At 44.0% G+C, this 16406-nt stretch overlaps 1 protein-coding gene across 3 annotated transcripts in view; it reads left to right on the top strand.

Annotated features, from left to right (window-relative positions):
* The window catches only part of LOC113574197 (teneurin-1-like), a 140583-nt gene that overhangs the window by 94461 nt on the left and 29716 nt on the right, over nt 1-16406 (top strand). For all 3 annotated transcript variants that reach the window (XM_035532295.2, XM_027004950.3, XM_081698983.1), the window contains exons 15-22: nt 2879-3104; nt 4863-4982; nt 5154-5415; nt 6200-6467; nt 8442-8585; nt 9676-9925; nt 10377-10397; nt 13531-13763. In XM_035532295.2, the coding sequence (XP_035388188.1) occupies nt 2879-3104; nt 4863-4982; nt 5154-5415; nt 6200-6467; nt 8442-8585; nt 9676-9925; nt 10377-10397; nt 13531-13763 (1524 nt within the window). The remainder of the gene's footprint in view (nt 1-2878; nt 3105-4862; nt 4983-5153; nt 5416-6199; nt 6468-8441; nt 8586-9675; nt 9926-10376; nt 10398-13530; nt 13764-16406) is intronic.

The following is a 16406-nucleotide window of genomic DNA, read 5'->3' as shown; positions in this document are numbered from 1 at the left end:
GCAGGCCAGCTGAGCCAAAAATGACAAGGACGTTAGAGAAATTAAAAAAGAATGGGTCGAATTACTGAATTGATCAGGGAATGAAGAGTTTACTAATTCACACTCCATATAGATTCCCTAATATGGTGTCAGCATGGATGTATTTTCAACCACTTGGCGTATCTAGTCTGGGCCTTTTGTCAGTGTCGTTATTAAAACACCACTGTAGGCCAGCCACTGAGTGGATTTATAATCTTTGTGATGTAGGTTAATGCGTTTGATGTCTTCCAGTCCCGCTGAGACAAAAGATGAAGGAGAACATTCACTCTCCCTTTTTTTAATATATATTTTCTGTTGAAAAGAAAAACAAACACGAGTGCCAAACGGGGGAAAAAAGAAAGATAGAGCGACCAAAACCAATCTCTCTCTCATCTGATTGTGCTAGAGATTTGCGGAACAGCATCTCCATAACCCACGGGTGACGGGTGATTTGTTGATAAGTCGGCCGGGTTCAGACGAAAGGTGGTATGGCCAAGTTAGCCGAAGCTCTTGCCAAAGCATGTGTCCATTTTAATATCGCTTTCTTTCCTCTCTGCCTCTCCCCTACTCTAAGAGGACAGATGTTGAGATTTGGAAGCTCAAAATTGGACATACTTCAGAATATAGCTTTGAAATCTCAGGCGTTTTCACACGCTTTTGAAAAGGGAAACAATGAGATGGAGAGGGTTTGGGGTGGGGGCAGGGCACACTTAGCCATGTTATCCTTTTTGTCTGTGTCGTCTGGAAGTCTGACTGCTAGTCAGGAATGTCGGGCTAAACATCCCACCCATCGATCCCCTGCTACCGCCACCGTGCGTCCACAGCTGAGGCACGGACTGGCGTGAGTGGAGATCTCTATATCACGAACGAAATCAATGAAATCTTTAGGCACAGGGAAAATGCCGGAAGTGCCTCTGTCCATCCCTTACTCGCCACCCCCCCCCCGCCCAGCCTTTAGAGCACTGGCTGCATCTGGTGAGTTTTTTCAGTGCTATTAGTACCTTCTTGTTGTGCTGGACCCACTTTTATAAAGCAAAAGGCTCTGGAGATGACGTTCACTCAGCAGCAAATTCAATACCCTTTCAGTGGTATTCAGATCTCAGGGCTAATTAATGTAGTATATACATTGTCTTCATGTGCTCCACTTTTATGTAGTTGTTTAAGGTAGCTAGATGTTATCTGGTGGTGGTGATGGGGAGGGTAAGTAGGCTCTTTTCAATTACATGCGTCTGGAGTAAAAATCAAAGTCTAATGCGTATTTGTATCTGGGTCTGTCCATGTGCTCATTAAAAATAGCATTTATATTCTGAATGAGGCATCATTAGGAGCTGGCCTTAGGGAAACAGATGACAATCAAAGGCTTTCCAGCTGGGGTGAGGGGGTAACATAATGAAGTTAGACCACAGTTAATGGTCTCTGAAGAAACGAAGAAGTTTTTGCACATCAAAGTTCAGGTACATAGCTGAACTACTATAAGTGTGTCTATGTATTTACCTTGAAGAATGTAAAAAAAAACAAAAAAAAAAACATAAATGTTTAGGGTTTAAGTACCTGTTCTGATCATTCAGTACAAGCAGAATAAGGACTGTAGAATTCATTTGCCTGAAAAAGTTTTGAAGTAATGTGCAAGACCTTGACAGTAACCATAATTATGCAAGGAATTTGAAAATGAAAATGTTAGATAACATGAGCTTATAAGATGCCCTTATATATTATACAACCAATTATTTATATATTTAGTTAGTTTTATGACAAGGCACAGGCCACAGTTGGCACCCTGTCCATGAGTAGGAGTTTGTATTCAAACATGTATGCTAATCTGATATACATTTATGTTTTTCCTTTAAAAATGTCCCCATTGCTGAACATTTGCTTGAAACCATCTGATGCAGTGAGCAGACACATACACCCCACTGAATATGTCGATCCTTCAGAATATCCTCCTGTTTCAGAACTAGTTACCTTGGTATTTGTAAGAGGTGAATCTGTTGCAGGAATACTTGTACTGAATACACAGCTGGGGACATTTACAAGTCAAATGTGTTTCCTGGTGGTATGTAATTGTTTGCGCCCTTAGGAGGTGGTGACCTTGAATGGAAATGCTTCAGTTCATCCTCTTTTAACTTCTTTATCTCACAGCAACAAGGACTCTGAGACCCAGCCAGCGACAGATAACATGGCTGCCAGGATCACAATATTGTTAATACGGCTTTAAATAGGTCATTATGACACAGACAAAAGCTATTATTCCGGTGTTCCAAGAAGGTGGTTCTTTTTCTTACTGGCATTTATAAAGTAATGCTGTGGTTAGCTAGAAATGTCAATGTCATTCCCACTATGGGGAATGCAGGGTGGCATGAGGGCTTGTGTATATATAAAATTGTTATGGAAATACCCTGCCATTTTTATGGTATCACCTTCTTATTCAGATACAAATGCTCTTGCTAAGGTCAGGAAAAATCTATTTGGAAGACTGTAGAAAATAAGCACTTTCAGACCAAATCCAGGCATAAGGTTGAACACTCTGCCATCACCAGAGAATGCCACCTGCTCGAATTTAGATAATAATCATGTAAATGCAGTCTCTGACTCAAATGGAAGCTTTGGTTAGCAGTGGACGCTTTGAGTCCACATCTAAAGAGGAAAATCTTCCTCCCACCATCTTCAACCCCCAACCCACCACCCCCCCAAATGAAGTGTTTCTTTTTCCTCGGATATACATTAAGTAGTAATTTTTTTAGCAGAAAGCAGAACAAGAAAATTTTGGCAGGTAGTGTGATTATCAAAACTGTAAGTAAGTGTTATGAATGCTGGCTTTAGTCTTTTTATTCAATGATAACTTGGTACATGCATCTTTCAGACGGGCTGGTGGATTGTGTGGATCCGGACTGCTGTCAGCAGGGGAGCTGCAGTAATAAACCCCTTTGTCAGGGTGCCCCCGACCCCCTTGCCCTGCTCCAGCAGAGGCCTGGCCCACCAGAGCGCACGTCCCCACCCACCACGCATGCCTTCTTCCAGCGCGTCCACTTCCTCCTGGGCAAGGCAGGCACGCACACACTGCATGGAGACATCCCCTTTGATGGCAGGTGGGTGCATTTTTCATGGCTGTCTGTTGTTTATCCCTGCCTTTATGTCTATCAATATGTAATCATATAAAGTCAGATTGTTTGTTAAATATTTATACTTTATGAGGCCTTGTGTTGTATCAGGTATAAAAATGCCTCCATAAATTTCTGGGAAAGTCTTTCGTTCAACCTCTGAATGGAGAAAAATGATGCAGGTCCTTTATTTAAAAAAGACCAGAGGAGAGGAAAGATCTTTTTCTCTCCTAGTTTGAAAAATAGTCAACCCCCCCACACCCACACACTAGCAAATAAACAAATAAATTAATTAAATAGCCTGTCTTGCACAGAAAAATCAATTGCGGTGTGTGGCACTTGAGTAACAAATCATTGCACGCAGCGGCTCAGAGAAATTCTGCTCTTGCACATTTATCCTACTTGTGTTTAAAAGCACAAGAGTGAGCGTGCCACAATCTCTGGTCTGCTGGCTCATTGCTAAACACTCGGTTAACACTCTGTTTCTCCAGAACCTGTAACCATTTTCCCAAGACATCATATCATCATTTCATGATGTTTTACTGCACTGCTTTCTTTGCTGTTTTATGATCCTTTTTTATTCAGTTATTTCATTTTCTTTTTTTTTTTCCTTTTTTTTTGTGCGTTCAGTTCAGTCAGTTGGATTTGTCTGAAATGCTGGTGAGCAGGAGATGTTGTTAATATCTGACGCGAATGCTGGGGCAGAGGAGCTGGCCGAGCGTTTCGAGCAGGAAAGGGCTGAGCATTCCCAACAGGAAGGGGCTGAATGTTTTTAGCAGGGAATGGCCAAGCTTTTCATGCAGGGAGGGGCCGAGCATTCTGAGCAGGGAGGGGCTGAGCGCCATGGAGTGAGGGCAAGGGCAGCGCGAACGAGCAGGAAACTTAAACGAGGTCAGAAATCTAGATTTTGCTGGCCTGTAAATCTTGCTGCGGCAAGTGCTGGAGCTTCTGAAGTCATTAGATGTTGAAGGTCTTTATTACTGGAGGTCAGATTTGACGAGGGAGCACTTGTGGGCCCGGCCACTGACGGATATTAAGCTCGGCAACATATGTGTCACCCCGAGACCCAATTGCTCTCGCTTTGACATACAGCAGGCACACAGGCAGGCCAGGGGTGCTGGCATGGCTCGGACCGGATCGCCTTGCTTGCTGCTTTGCAAATCGCTTTTTCCTGTGGCTCTCCTCAGTTCCTGCCAGCTGTAGACACCCGGCGTTCTATTACGGTGTTCATCATGTTCGGCTCAGGTCTCGAATGGGTTTTTAATCTTAATATCATTTATTAAGCGTATAATTTTGTTCTTTTTTTATTCAAATGGGAAGTCTATCAAGCATGGAAGAAGGCATAAAAGGTGTCATACATTTCTTTTTCTTTCATTTTTGTACAGCTAGGTTCACTTGTTTTTGTCGCTGTCTTCATGTTGAACTACCTTCGCCTCATTATTATATAAAATATCATCACATGCATGAGAGAATGACATGTCTAGTTTTCAGGACATTACAAAAAAAAAAAAAAATGGAAATGTTTTTGTTTTTTTCTTCTTTCAATTGCATGTGCCCCTGTTCTAAACAGAGTATTAACCAGCACAACTGGAGCAGCTGAGGTTCATTATTGTACATTTTCAGTTACTGTGTCACCTCGCTTCTGTGAAGCAAACAAATAAAACCGATGTACTGTGAAACTGATAGTGGGTCAGGACCCAGTGCCAGTGTCCACAGAGTACTAACTTTCCTGTGGTTCTACCTCAGCCGAGCCGCTGTGGTGCGGGGCCAGGTGGTGGCGGTGGATGGTACACCTCTGGTGGGGGTCAATGTAACCTTCCACCAGCACCCGGAGTACGGCTACACCATCAGCCGTCAGGATGGCAGGTACACGCAACCATGCTTGATTTTTATAATAATAATTGACTTGTGCACTTGGATATCGTGATGAAATAACTCCTTATTCTCTCTGATCCAAGGAAAAATAATGACTTTTGAGAACTGTAGTGTCAGCAGAAGAGTGTTCGCTCTTCCCCATCTTTTGACTTCTACTTGCAGTTTTGACCTGGTGATGGTGGGAGCCATTGCGGTGACCCTTGTCTTCCAACGTCCGCCCTTCCTAACGCAGAGGCGCGCTGTCTGGCTACCCTGGAACAACTTCCTGGTGCTGGACACGGTGGTCATGGCCCGGGTGGAGCTCACGTCCCCATCGTGTGACGTGAAGAACTTCGTCAGCCCCTATCCCATCATCCTCCCATCACCCCTCACCCGATATGCTGGGGAGTGTGCCCTTCGGGGACCTGTCATCCCAGAGCTGCAGGTATAAGCGAATCAGTGCCAGCAAGCCGGTTTTCAAGTTTACACTGAGCCTGAACTTTCTTTAAAGTTAGGTTTGCTCCACTTTTTATTCTTACAGTAAAGAAAGAAAGAAGGAAACTGGTATAGCTGTAGTCTAGTATTCATAGTTCAATCAAATATTTGCTCTTCGGTTCTCCAGCCAATCTGGATTCATGACAGACTTCGTTAAGATGTGATCTGCCATGGCAATGCATCAATTAACCTCGCATATAAGGTCACTTATTTGGTCACACGTTAAAAAAAAATTAATTGGCATGCAGATTGATGAGATTATATATAGAGTTGTTTACAGTGCTGAGCAATTTGAAGCAATCTGGTTGTCCTCACATGGCCCCTAATTCATTTCATGCCTTCACACTAATTATCTGGCTAAATGCTAACACAAATAAAGAGGAAAAGATGAGCTGTCAAGAGCTAGTGTTACGTCAGTTCCCCAAGATCTGTTTTACCTTGCAAAATCCTTTCATCTGGTGTGATTAGAATACCAAAATTGTCTAAAACTCCTGCTTTCTGTTCATAATCCATGCCATTGGCAGTAGATTACAGCACTCATCCTGCCAAAATAGAGCAGTCATGCTCGGTTCCAGTTTCATTCAACAGTGGGGTCCACACAGAAACCTCTTTGGCCTTCCCTGGGGCTCGTGCGACTTGTATGGGGCGGTGGTATTAGTGGTAGCGTTGGTGGGTGTGGTGGAGGGCCCACGCTTCATGCACATCTGCTGACACACCTGCCATCTCATCCGCAGGCCGTCCAGGAGGACATTGCTGTGCCAGGCAGCTTCGTGAAGCTCAGCTACCTCAGCACACGTGCCGCAGGCTACCAGTCGCTGCTGCGTGTGGCACTCACCCACAGTGCCGTGCCGCCTGGCCTCAGCAAGGTGCACGTGGTGGCCGCTGTGGAGGGGCGACGCTACCAGAAGTGGTACCCAGCTGCAGCCGGACTCGTCTACATCCTGGCCTGGAACAAGACAGACGTCTATGGACAGGAGGTCTGGGGCCTGACGGAGGCTGCCGGTAAGCCCAGGGGTTGTGATGAACTGCTGCAAGCCAGTGCTTACTCCCTCCATGAAACAAACATCCCTCAAATGCCTTAATGAAGACACGTTGTAATACCATTGAACTATAATGTGACATCTATTGTGTATGGTAGAAGCATCCGTCCTAATCTACTGATTATTCTTTTTGCAAATGATCATGGCCATCAATGTTGCAATCCTACGGCTATTTTAAAACGGCTTCAGTCTTCGGTCTTCTCAGACTTGCCAGAGCAGGCCTCTGCTCCCACATCAGGGGCAGTAGTTTTGAGCTGGCGTCAGCTGCTAATGAAGCCTATCTTTGCTCCTTAAACCAGACAGACTTCTGTTATCTTTCAGCTCCATTCTTCCGGGCCCGAGGAGTCGGGAGGCGGGGGTGAGATCCGGCATCATGATCCACAAGTGCGGGGGCTCATTTGTCATACGGCGGCTGGGCATTGTCACCCGGCCCAAAGTGCGAGCGGAAAATTGGTGTCATCGCCCTGAGTGGAGCCCCATATCCAGCTGCTGCTTCCCCAGCTCTTTAGCACGTGCTGTAATGAGCCGTGTGCAAGTGTCTTGCGTTTCGCTGGTGTTTTAAAGAGCTCTCCCCTGATTGTGGCAGTAGGCCTCGCAGGCTCAGTTGGAATGGTGGAGGGGGGGGCGCTCTTGATTGCCTGCCGCTCTGCTCATCACAGTTCTTTCATGCTTTCTCCTGAAGGATGAATTCAATATGCCGCCCTATAGCATGTAATTAACCCATCTTCTCGGCTTCAAGTTGATATTTGGGCCGGAGTGGGTGCGGCGCGAGCAGCTTGAGCCAAGCATTGCACCTCGCACTTCAATTAGTCTGAAGTCCTTCAAGGGGTTTTCTGGCGTGTTTATAGAAATCCAATATAATCCTACAGCCAAAGTTCAAGAGTGGCCTCTCCATGCCTGAGCTGGAGAGGAGTCTCTGCACCCATCACTTACTTCCCCTTGCTTTGTCATTTCCTTGCTTGCTTGCTCTTTCACTCACTCCGTCTCTCTGTCTCTCACTCCCTGTCTCCCACACTGTTATTCTCTTCATTCTTATCTGTCTTTCTCTCTTTCTTCCTGTCATTCACTCGCTTTCATTTCTCTCTTTCTCTCAAGCTCCTCTCGCTTTCTTCTGCACTGTTGTAATCTCTCTGCCCCCACTGGCCCTCAGCCCCACTTCTGGTCTCTACCACAACTTTTTTCATCTTTTTCACACCCAAACACACACACACACCCACACACACACACACACACACACGCGTGCACACATACACAGGAAACATCTTGTATAGAATGACCTAATTCTACAGAGGACATGAGCAGTGGGATGATCTCTGTAGTCATAACAGGCTTTTCAGGATTTTACAAGGTGGAAAGTCCTATTTATTTGTTATTTCCCCATATGCCCCATGTGTTTTTCATATATTTTTTAATTTGTGTTTATTTATTTAACTTTCTAATGTTGATTAATTGAGCCATATGAGGGCTGTTAAGGGCTAGTTATTCATAGTCCCTCCCCACTAGACTTTCATTCATAACAATTAGTCCTGTGGTCAAATCATTAAGAATGCATTTTATATGACCTTCCAGGAAAAGATGGCATCTGAAAAGACCTGTGGCGACTAGGGAGTGAGAGGCAGAGGCAGTGAGGTGGGAGTGGACTGGTGGCCACATTTCAACACTATGGCCGTAGCCCGCAGTTTTACTGGACACTGAAGCTCCATTAATCATAGCATTAATCACGCTGCCGTCAATACGGCCAGTGCTTGGCGAGGACAGGCGTGTGCAACGGACCTGCCGGGGGCTGGCCGCTGTGCGGGCCTGCCTGATTAAGAAACTTGATGTTTAGATGTGCCACACCGTGCTCTGAGGTGTTTCTTGCCCTGCCAGCATGGCCATCTGACACAGCCTGTGTGTGTGTCTGTGTGTGTGTCTGTGGCCATGTGCATTTGCGCAGTGTCCGTTGGATACGAGTATGAATCCTGCCCGGGCTTTGTTCTGTGGGAGAGGAGGACCGCTCTAATCCAGGGCTTTGAGATGATGGGCTCAGACTTGGGCGGCTGGACCGTGGACAAACACCACGTCCTCAACGTTCAGAGTGGTGAGAGTGGAAGGCGCCGACTCAGGCGCTGAGGGGGTGCTGTCTGGTTGCACGTCCTGCCGAGTGGCATTGCACGCGTTGGCCGCCCAGCACAATTAACGAGTTACAAGCTCCTTGAACGAATCACAGCTCTAGGGAGAGCAAAACTACTCAACTTTTTAATTAGCCTGTAGTTGTGGAATGTTATAGGAATACTATACTTACTTGTCCCTGTACACACAAAGGTGTATACATAAAGCTTAAAAATTAAATATGTACATGAATATGAAAACATCCTAATTGGCCTATCGAAAAGCTTATTGTAACTGCATGAATAATACAACCTGATAATGAAGACTAGCGAGGGAGCTGGAATGGGTTTTTGGTCTTTGCTGGGGCCCAATGGCATATAGTAAGAGGCAGATTTCGGTTGAGACAGTGGACTGAAAGTAACATCTGAGTGATTAAAGGAGAGTCCCCTGTCTTCATTTGCATGTTATTTATGCATAGTTTCATTTAGCTTATTCTTCCGCCCTGTATGACCCAAATGAGTCATCTCTAGGGTAGTCCCCCTGGCTCCCTGTGTGGTTAAATGCCTTCCATGAGGGCCAATTCACAGCTATAGTTCTCTGACCGCAGTTACTCCACCACAATGTTTAAATAACATTTCAATTTATTAGCAAATTATTCCACTTAGTTAATGAGAGACTGGGCCATTTTTCATTAGAACAACTAGAAGTAACAACATAAGCACAGTTACAACAGTGCAGGAGAGCACAGAAATATCATACAGCTCTGTCAGAATACGATGTTTGATGATAAATGCTAATAAAGTGTTAAAAGGTAAATCTGAGCAAGGATGGCTATAAAATAAGATGATATTGAAAACAAAACAAAAGAAAAACGAACAGAAAGCTAGTAACCACACAGCCATTTTGTACAGAAAAAAAATACATCACATCTCATATTTTACTGTTCCCTCTTCTAATGTTTTAGTTGACACACAGTTGTGGGGATACAAATGTACACAAATTCTGATCAGCATTCTGACAGGATTACACTGGAAAAATGTCTAGACTCAGGCACTGACAAAAGCTGTATCCCCCCCCAGGTATCTTGCACAAAGGGAACGGAGAAAACATCTTCATCTCCCAGCAACCCCCGGTCATCAGTACAGTGATGGGGAATGGATACTACCGCACCATCCCCTGCTCAGGTTGCAACGGTGTCGCCGTGGAGACCAAGCTCTTCGCCCCCGTGGCGCTGGCCTGCGGTCCCGACGGTAGCGTCTACGTGGGTGACTTCAACTTCGTGCGCAGGATCCTTCCCAGCGGCTACACCTACAACATCCTGGAGCTCAAGTAAAACAAAACACACAAAAAAGGCTTTTTTTTTCCTCCTTCCTTCTTTGATTTCCCCCGGCCCCCCCATCCGTAACGCAAGCTCTGCTGCGTTCTAAGACCATCCTTGGCCCCCGCGTTTGCTTTGACACCTCATTGTTAATTGTTAATTGTTCCTGGGAAAAAGGCAGCCTCACGTGTTTCACAGAGCTGTCAGCGTGGAGGGGAGCATGGACAAAGACAATGTGCAAATAACTCGAGATGACATTGTGGCCAAAATTATAATGACTGCAAATGTGGGAAACACAATATTAAGGGCATGTAGAAATTGCTTGGTGTAAATCACTCAGTCGTGTACTAATCCTTTAGTGTATTTTGAAATCTTAATTTGGATATTGTATATTGTTGGTGCTGTGTGAATGTGAGGGTAAACTTTGTCCTGTTCTCTCTCCTCATAACGCGTAACCATCAGGAACAGGGACACGAGACACAGGTAGGATTGCACTCCCTCCACGTTTCCCCAGTGAGGGATGAGTCAAACAGGTCACTCCTACTACATATTATACAAAATAGATGATACAAAATTACTGGTAGCTTTAGAAATATTACGTACTTGTTTACTTGATAGCATAAGCGAGACTGTATTTGCATTGGTATGAGTTTACATTTAGATTAGTTTAAACATTAGATTATTTATTCATTTAAATAATGCAATGAGAACTTTGTTTGTTACCTCTGGTAATAATAAAGTTTATTAATAAATGTTAACATAATTAATATTGCTAATATTATATTTAATATTACTAAGTAATCTCCCCACACACTATATCACGCACCCTTCAAGGCACGACACAAACCATCACCTCAGTATACTTTCCTATATTAGCAGGAGTGAAATCCCACTACCTGTCTGTACATTAGAGTCTCCAATTGTCTTCAAACTTAGACTAAAGACCCACCTCTTCAAGAAACCCTTGTATGATCCAGTCACTTCAGTGCACAAGAATAATTAACATTCCTTCACACACTTATCTATGAAGAAAAAAATAAATACTTTTACTTTCCTTGTATGGTTTCCCTTTGAGAGGGTTCTAGCTTAATAGTAACCATAGAATCAGGCCTAGTATAGTAGTATGAGGATTTCATGATGACAACTAAGTGCTATTGTAAGTCGCTTTGGACAAGAGCCTCTCCTAAATGCTGTAAATGAAAATGTAAATTATATATGGTTAGTTGTGGTATATATGTTCAGTGGTCTATGTGGTTATAGAGATAAAGGTTTTTTATGTAATGTGCAGGCTGAAGGAGGTTTTGGTATTGTACATTAATAAAATAGGCTGTGTTGCTGGTTATTTTATATGATATTTTATAAATTTTATAAGTTATTTTATTTTATAACTTTGCCTAGTTTTCACATTCAGAGTTCTTCAAAAATGTCGAAAATGTTCAGAGTTATTGAAAATGTTTAAAAGGTATGTATGGCATTAAATAATTGCAATGATTGCAGTTGCATTAAATAACTGCAGTTAATCTAATTTGTGAAGGAAGATACTACCTGCCCAGATACTACTTAGACGTTGTCCAGCTACTAAAGGCTTTGTCATTTTTCCAGTATAGACCTCATCAAGGGACTCTCCAAACTCCCCCATCACTTCCCTGTCAGCCACAGGATTAGCAAGATGTGCACTGTCAGTCAATATCCAGCTTTATTGAGTTGCATTTGAAAGCCAGAGGCAGGGTGAAGAAGATTTAAGGCTGATGCCATCTTGGAGGGGAAAAAATGTCAGGAGTGCAGCTGATATCACAGATTCAGGCTGGAATCCCACAGAATCTCTCAGAAAGTAGGCCAGTCCCCCTCGTGGCCAGCGAGAGCGGCAGACGGCCGCTGACGGCCTTGGGCCAGACGACAGCACCCGTGCGTCGCTTTACAAACCTCCGCCATTGCACAATCGTGCTCGGAACGCTGACTGGAGCAGGAGCGCGCAGCCTAATTAAGGTTCCCCAGATGAGACAGTATTTGTCGAGCCAAGTTTTTGGCTTCGATCGCCCACATTTTCTTCCTCTCTGGGGAAAAATGTGTGTGCCTGTCCGGGTCCAGCGATGCTGTCCGGTTCTGTTCCAGCCAACAGTTCCGAATGCCATGACAGGTGGTGCCAAGGGTCCATCGGGATTCTTTTACAGTCAGTTTTACACTAGGTGACTGGATACTGTCCAGGAAAGCTTTTTGAAATGTCAAGGAGATGAAGGAGGAATATTAAGCAGGCCTGTTAGAGGCATTTTCAGTGTGCAGAGTTTTTTTCTGTTTCTGTGTAGTTGCATGAGAGAAGCTTGCAGCGTGTGTTTCTTCATGCCAGAGATCAGTATGAGGGGGAAGACTTGAGACTTGCTTACTGACTTTTTCTCATGGGGAGTGTGTCATGACATCCCGCCAGTAGCACCGTCTGATATGCTGCTGAAGGTTCCGTAGTGCTCAGCTCTTTGGAAAAAGACTCACCTCTCCTGATAGTCCCCAGCTCAAGCCGCACGCCATCGGCTCAACCTGTCTGACCATTCATAGCCCACTGACTTTTCTTCCCTTTTATTCCATGTACTTTTTTATCTTTAATATAAAAAAAAAAGGAAACATTAATTATTCATGGTTATGTAGCTTTCAAAGCTTTTTGCTCCACTTGTAGAAGCCCAGAGTGCTCAGCACTGCACAGTTTTGAAACAATAAACAGGGAAAGACAATACATGTTTCCCCCACTCCAAACAGTGCTCTGGCAGTGAGAGTGTGCTCTTTTTCCTGTAGCAGATTTGAGGTTGGGGTGTTTCTTTCTCTTTCTCGCGTTCCTTTTTCTAATGAACAAAACACCTCTGAAATGGAGTCTTTTCTGTCATGCGCTACTCCCTGTGATAAATGACAGTGATGGCATTTCCCTGGGGGACTGGCCTCAGACGTGTGTAAACAAATGCATCCTCCCTGCTCTGGATGCGTTTTTAATTGTCTTGTTTATTCTTGACCATGCCATTTCGTTTGCCTGTGGTTGCTGCCATCACCTTAGAGGCTTGATAATCTAATTAGATGCTCGCTCCAGTAGCCATACAGCACAGTTAGATAGAAAACATGGAAATCCAATGAATATATAAGCAGTGACAAGTTAATTCATTTTGTGTTGACTGTGGCTGTATTTACCCCCTTTATTGAAAAGCTCTAGGAGCAAAGGGATGATTTTTAAATGAGTCTGTGAAATGACTAAATGCTCTGAGCCATCACACTGAGATGCAGTCTTCCTCTCAGTTCGAATGCACTGCTCCAGTAGAGCTAATGAAATCAGAAGAAAACCAGAATTTGCTGCTGAATATTACTGGTGTTACACTGTACCATCCAAAATATCACCTTTAAAATGTCATGGGATTAGAGATTAGTATGTGGTGAGCCCCTGTGGTCTTTGAGTGGTGTGTTAAACTAAGACCCCTAAATATTTGATCACAGGCTCTGAATTGCAAACTGGTCTGCTGATTGACGATTGATCGGCCGTAGATTTACTACCAATCCATTTTCCTCTTCTTGAGGCCAGCTGCAAACACAAGTCATGATTGAGGTGACCAGAATTGTAACCAGGAATGATTGTGCATCTACACAGCACCAGCCCGGCCCATAAATACTACCTGGCCATGGATCCCGCCAACGAGGTGCTGTACCTGTCGGACACGAGCAGCAGGAGGGTTTACCGCCTGAAGACTCTGAGCGAGCCCAAGGACCTGGCCAAGAACATGGAGGTAGTGGCTGGCACGGGGGAGCAGTGTCTGCCGTTCGACCAGAGCCACTGTGGTGAGGGCAGCAAAGCCACGGCGGCTTCGCTCAACAACCCCAGAGGTAGGCATTCTTTGCAGGCCCAGCCTGTGTTTTTCCATACACAGATGGAAGAGGCTGGTCAGGTGGCTACTTGTTCCTTATTTGTGTCAGAGATACACTGAAATGTAATAGGGTCAGATAAAAGGGCTTGGCAATCAGAATAGTGTGAAATTGTATGTGGCTTGTATGATGCTTAGCTGTTATGGACTTATTATTTTAGCTTTCCAAATACATAACAAACATTCATTTTCTGCTCCACCCTTTAGAGAAACTTTAGAGAAAGAGAAAGCCAAAGCTTAATAGAGCTTAATTAAATCTACAATTGCTAAGCACAAATTGCCATTGATTAACTAGTACTGTAGACACTGCCAGTTGATATGTACCAATGAGCTAATTACAAAGGCTCCAGAGCATTGAGGCTGAAAGGCTCTGCTTTGCAGGATTCTGATGGATCCTTCAGAAAGACATACACATATCCTGTATGACCCTTATAAGGATAATACCCTGTGCTCACAAATGCCTTATAACATTTGTGTCTTCTCTCTCCCCTCGCACTCAATATTATTTGTATTTGTGACTGCATTCTTTCCCTAGACATTGTCTGGGACATTGTTTATCAGTGTACCAAGCCATATGGTCTTTATAACAGATTTATTCCACTACATTCCCAGAGGCTCAGTGTTTCTTAGCAAGTTCTAACTTGTTGCTAGAACTGAGCAAAACTCTCAGCAATATTTTATTTGTTTAATTCTTATACATAATTTATATACATAAGGATTAAGGCCCCTCTAGTATTAGCAAAGGTATAGATAAGACCTAATTAAAGACCCTTAGGCATAGATTTGTAAGCATGGAATAAGTCAAGTCCTAAACATTATTCCCATAGACAAAAGCTATTTAGTCCCATAGCGTCATATTTGTAATACTGTCATTCTCGATAATCATGGCTCTACATATGTTTTTGAACTACCCACCTGTGAGCATTCTTTAGTGGAACATTTCAGGCATGTTGGCCGTCACTGAGGGATTCACAGCAGTGTCTCAGCTTGTCTGCCTGTCTTTTTCTTTTGATTAGTGTTTCTGCACATTCTGTGAGCTGCTGTTTCACAGAGCATTTCTTCCCATACAGCAGTGTCTGCTTTATTCACCATACAAGAGTCTTCTAGCCGGGGAATCACTGTATGTTCCAGAGCATTAAGGAAGCAAAAATAAACGAACATGACTTGTTTACAAAAGGCAAGAGTCCTTGGAAATGTTGAATGGAATCTTCTTTTCTTGAGCCAGTATTGAGAGCAACTGAGTGAAGTTTTAAACTTTAATAAAAAGAGAAGTGTGTCACAAAAAGCCTCACCCGAAACCAATCAGTCCAGCCTCTGTATGCCAGACAACCCCTCGTGTCTCCATATCGAATCCTTTTTGTTTCAAAGGGCTGGTTCCTACCATGTTAAACTTCACTCCACAGGTTCACAGACACTCCCGATGTGGTTTAGGTCCTCACCAGCTGCTGAGAGATGTGGAGAGTTCCTTTTTAAAAAAATTATTTATTTTCTTTTTCCCAAAATCATGACCCGTGCATGTTTGAAGATGCCTCCACTGTGCCTAACCTCCAAGCTCCAAGGTTAGAATGATGAATGATGTTCCACAGGAGGCTTGCCAAGCACACGCCCTGCGCTTGCAGACCCAGATTAGCCACCCAAGGAAGGACCTTTAGCACATCCTCTCTTGCGTTCAGACATGTGAGGCCTTAAAAAATTCATTACATCCATCCAGCAAGCAGTGCGAAAGTAATCAATCTTGAGGAGCCAGTAGAAAAAGGCCCTGATGCCCCACCATCAGATTTCCATATCTTACTACGTCTGTAACGAGTGGAGGATTTGGGAGAAAAATGAAAGGCTTATCTTTTAGTCTCCAGCTGTTTTTTTTTTTGTTTGTTTGTTTGTTTTTTTTTTAAGATTTAAGATTTGTTTGCTGTATGGGCATTGATCCTGCTTCCAAGTCAACCCCCCCACCCTAGCGGAGGCTACAGGGCTGCGCAGATAGTTGCGAACATTGCGCTTATCAGCCAGGATGGAGTCCACTACTGTATGCCCCCCTGATTTTCGGCGCTTCAGCACTGTGTTCATTGAGCTGTGCGGCAATTTCTCATCACATTCCTGCTCGAAGAGGTCTCGGCGGGCCCTGCTTCATTCTTGGTAGAATCGTGTAACATTCATTTTCAGGGTAGAAATTTGCCCTTGAAAACCTCGCATCTTAACGCATCATGAGGATTTGTGTTTCACTGCTGTAGCAAATGTAAAACCTGGCTTTCATTGGAACTAGTTAACGCTACAAATAATTCTAGTGGAGCTAAAAATGAGAGGGCCCATTTCTGGTTTATGTTGCAGATATTTGTGTTTTGCTTAAAAGGGATATTTGAGGTATCAAAGGAATGCAGTTAGTACTGGCCTCATCGAGGAAGCTGGGCTATTTGTGTTTCTTCATTATTTATTTGGTTTTTTTTAGATCAAACACAGTCTTTGTTGATCTGCTGCCTGCAAGGGTTGTCTTCTAGCCAAGTCCTGGGAACAATGGGTCTTAGCTGGACCCCGACCCCTTCTCCATTCAGCCCACAGTGGCCAGTGGTGCTGGTGCTTTTTGTTGGGGACATGGCCCCTCTTATCGGTA

Source organism: Electrophorus electricus, chromosome 16, assembly GCF_041902795.1.
Source record: "Electrophorus electricus isolate QZ-2024a chromosome 16, ASM4190279v1, whole genome shotgun sequence".
Classification (NCBI taxonomy): Eukaryota; Metazoa; Chordata; class Actinopteri; order Gymnotiformes; family Gymnotidae; genus Electrophorus; species Electrophorus electricus.
This window is presented reverse-complemented; position numbering and strand designations above follow the sequence as displayed.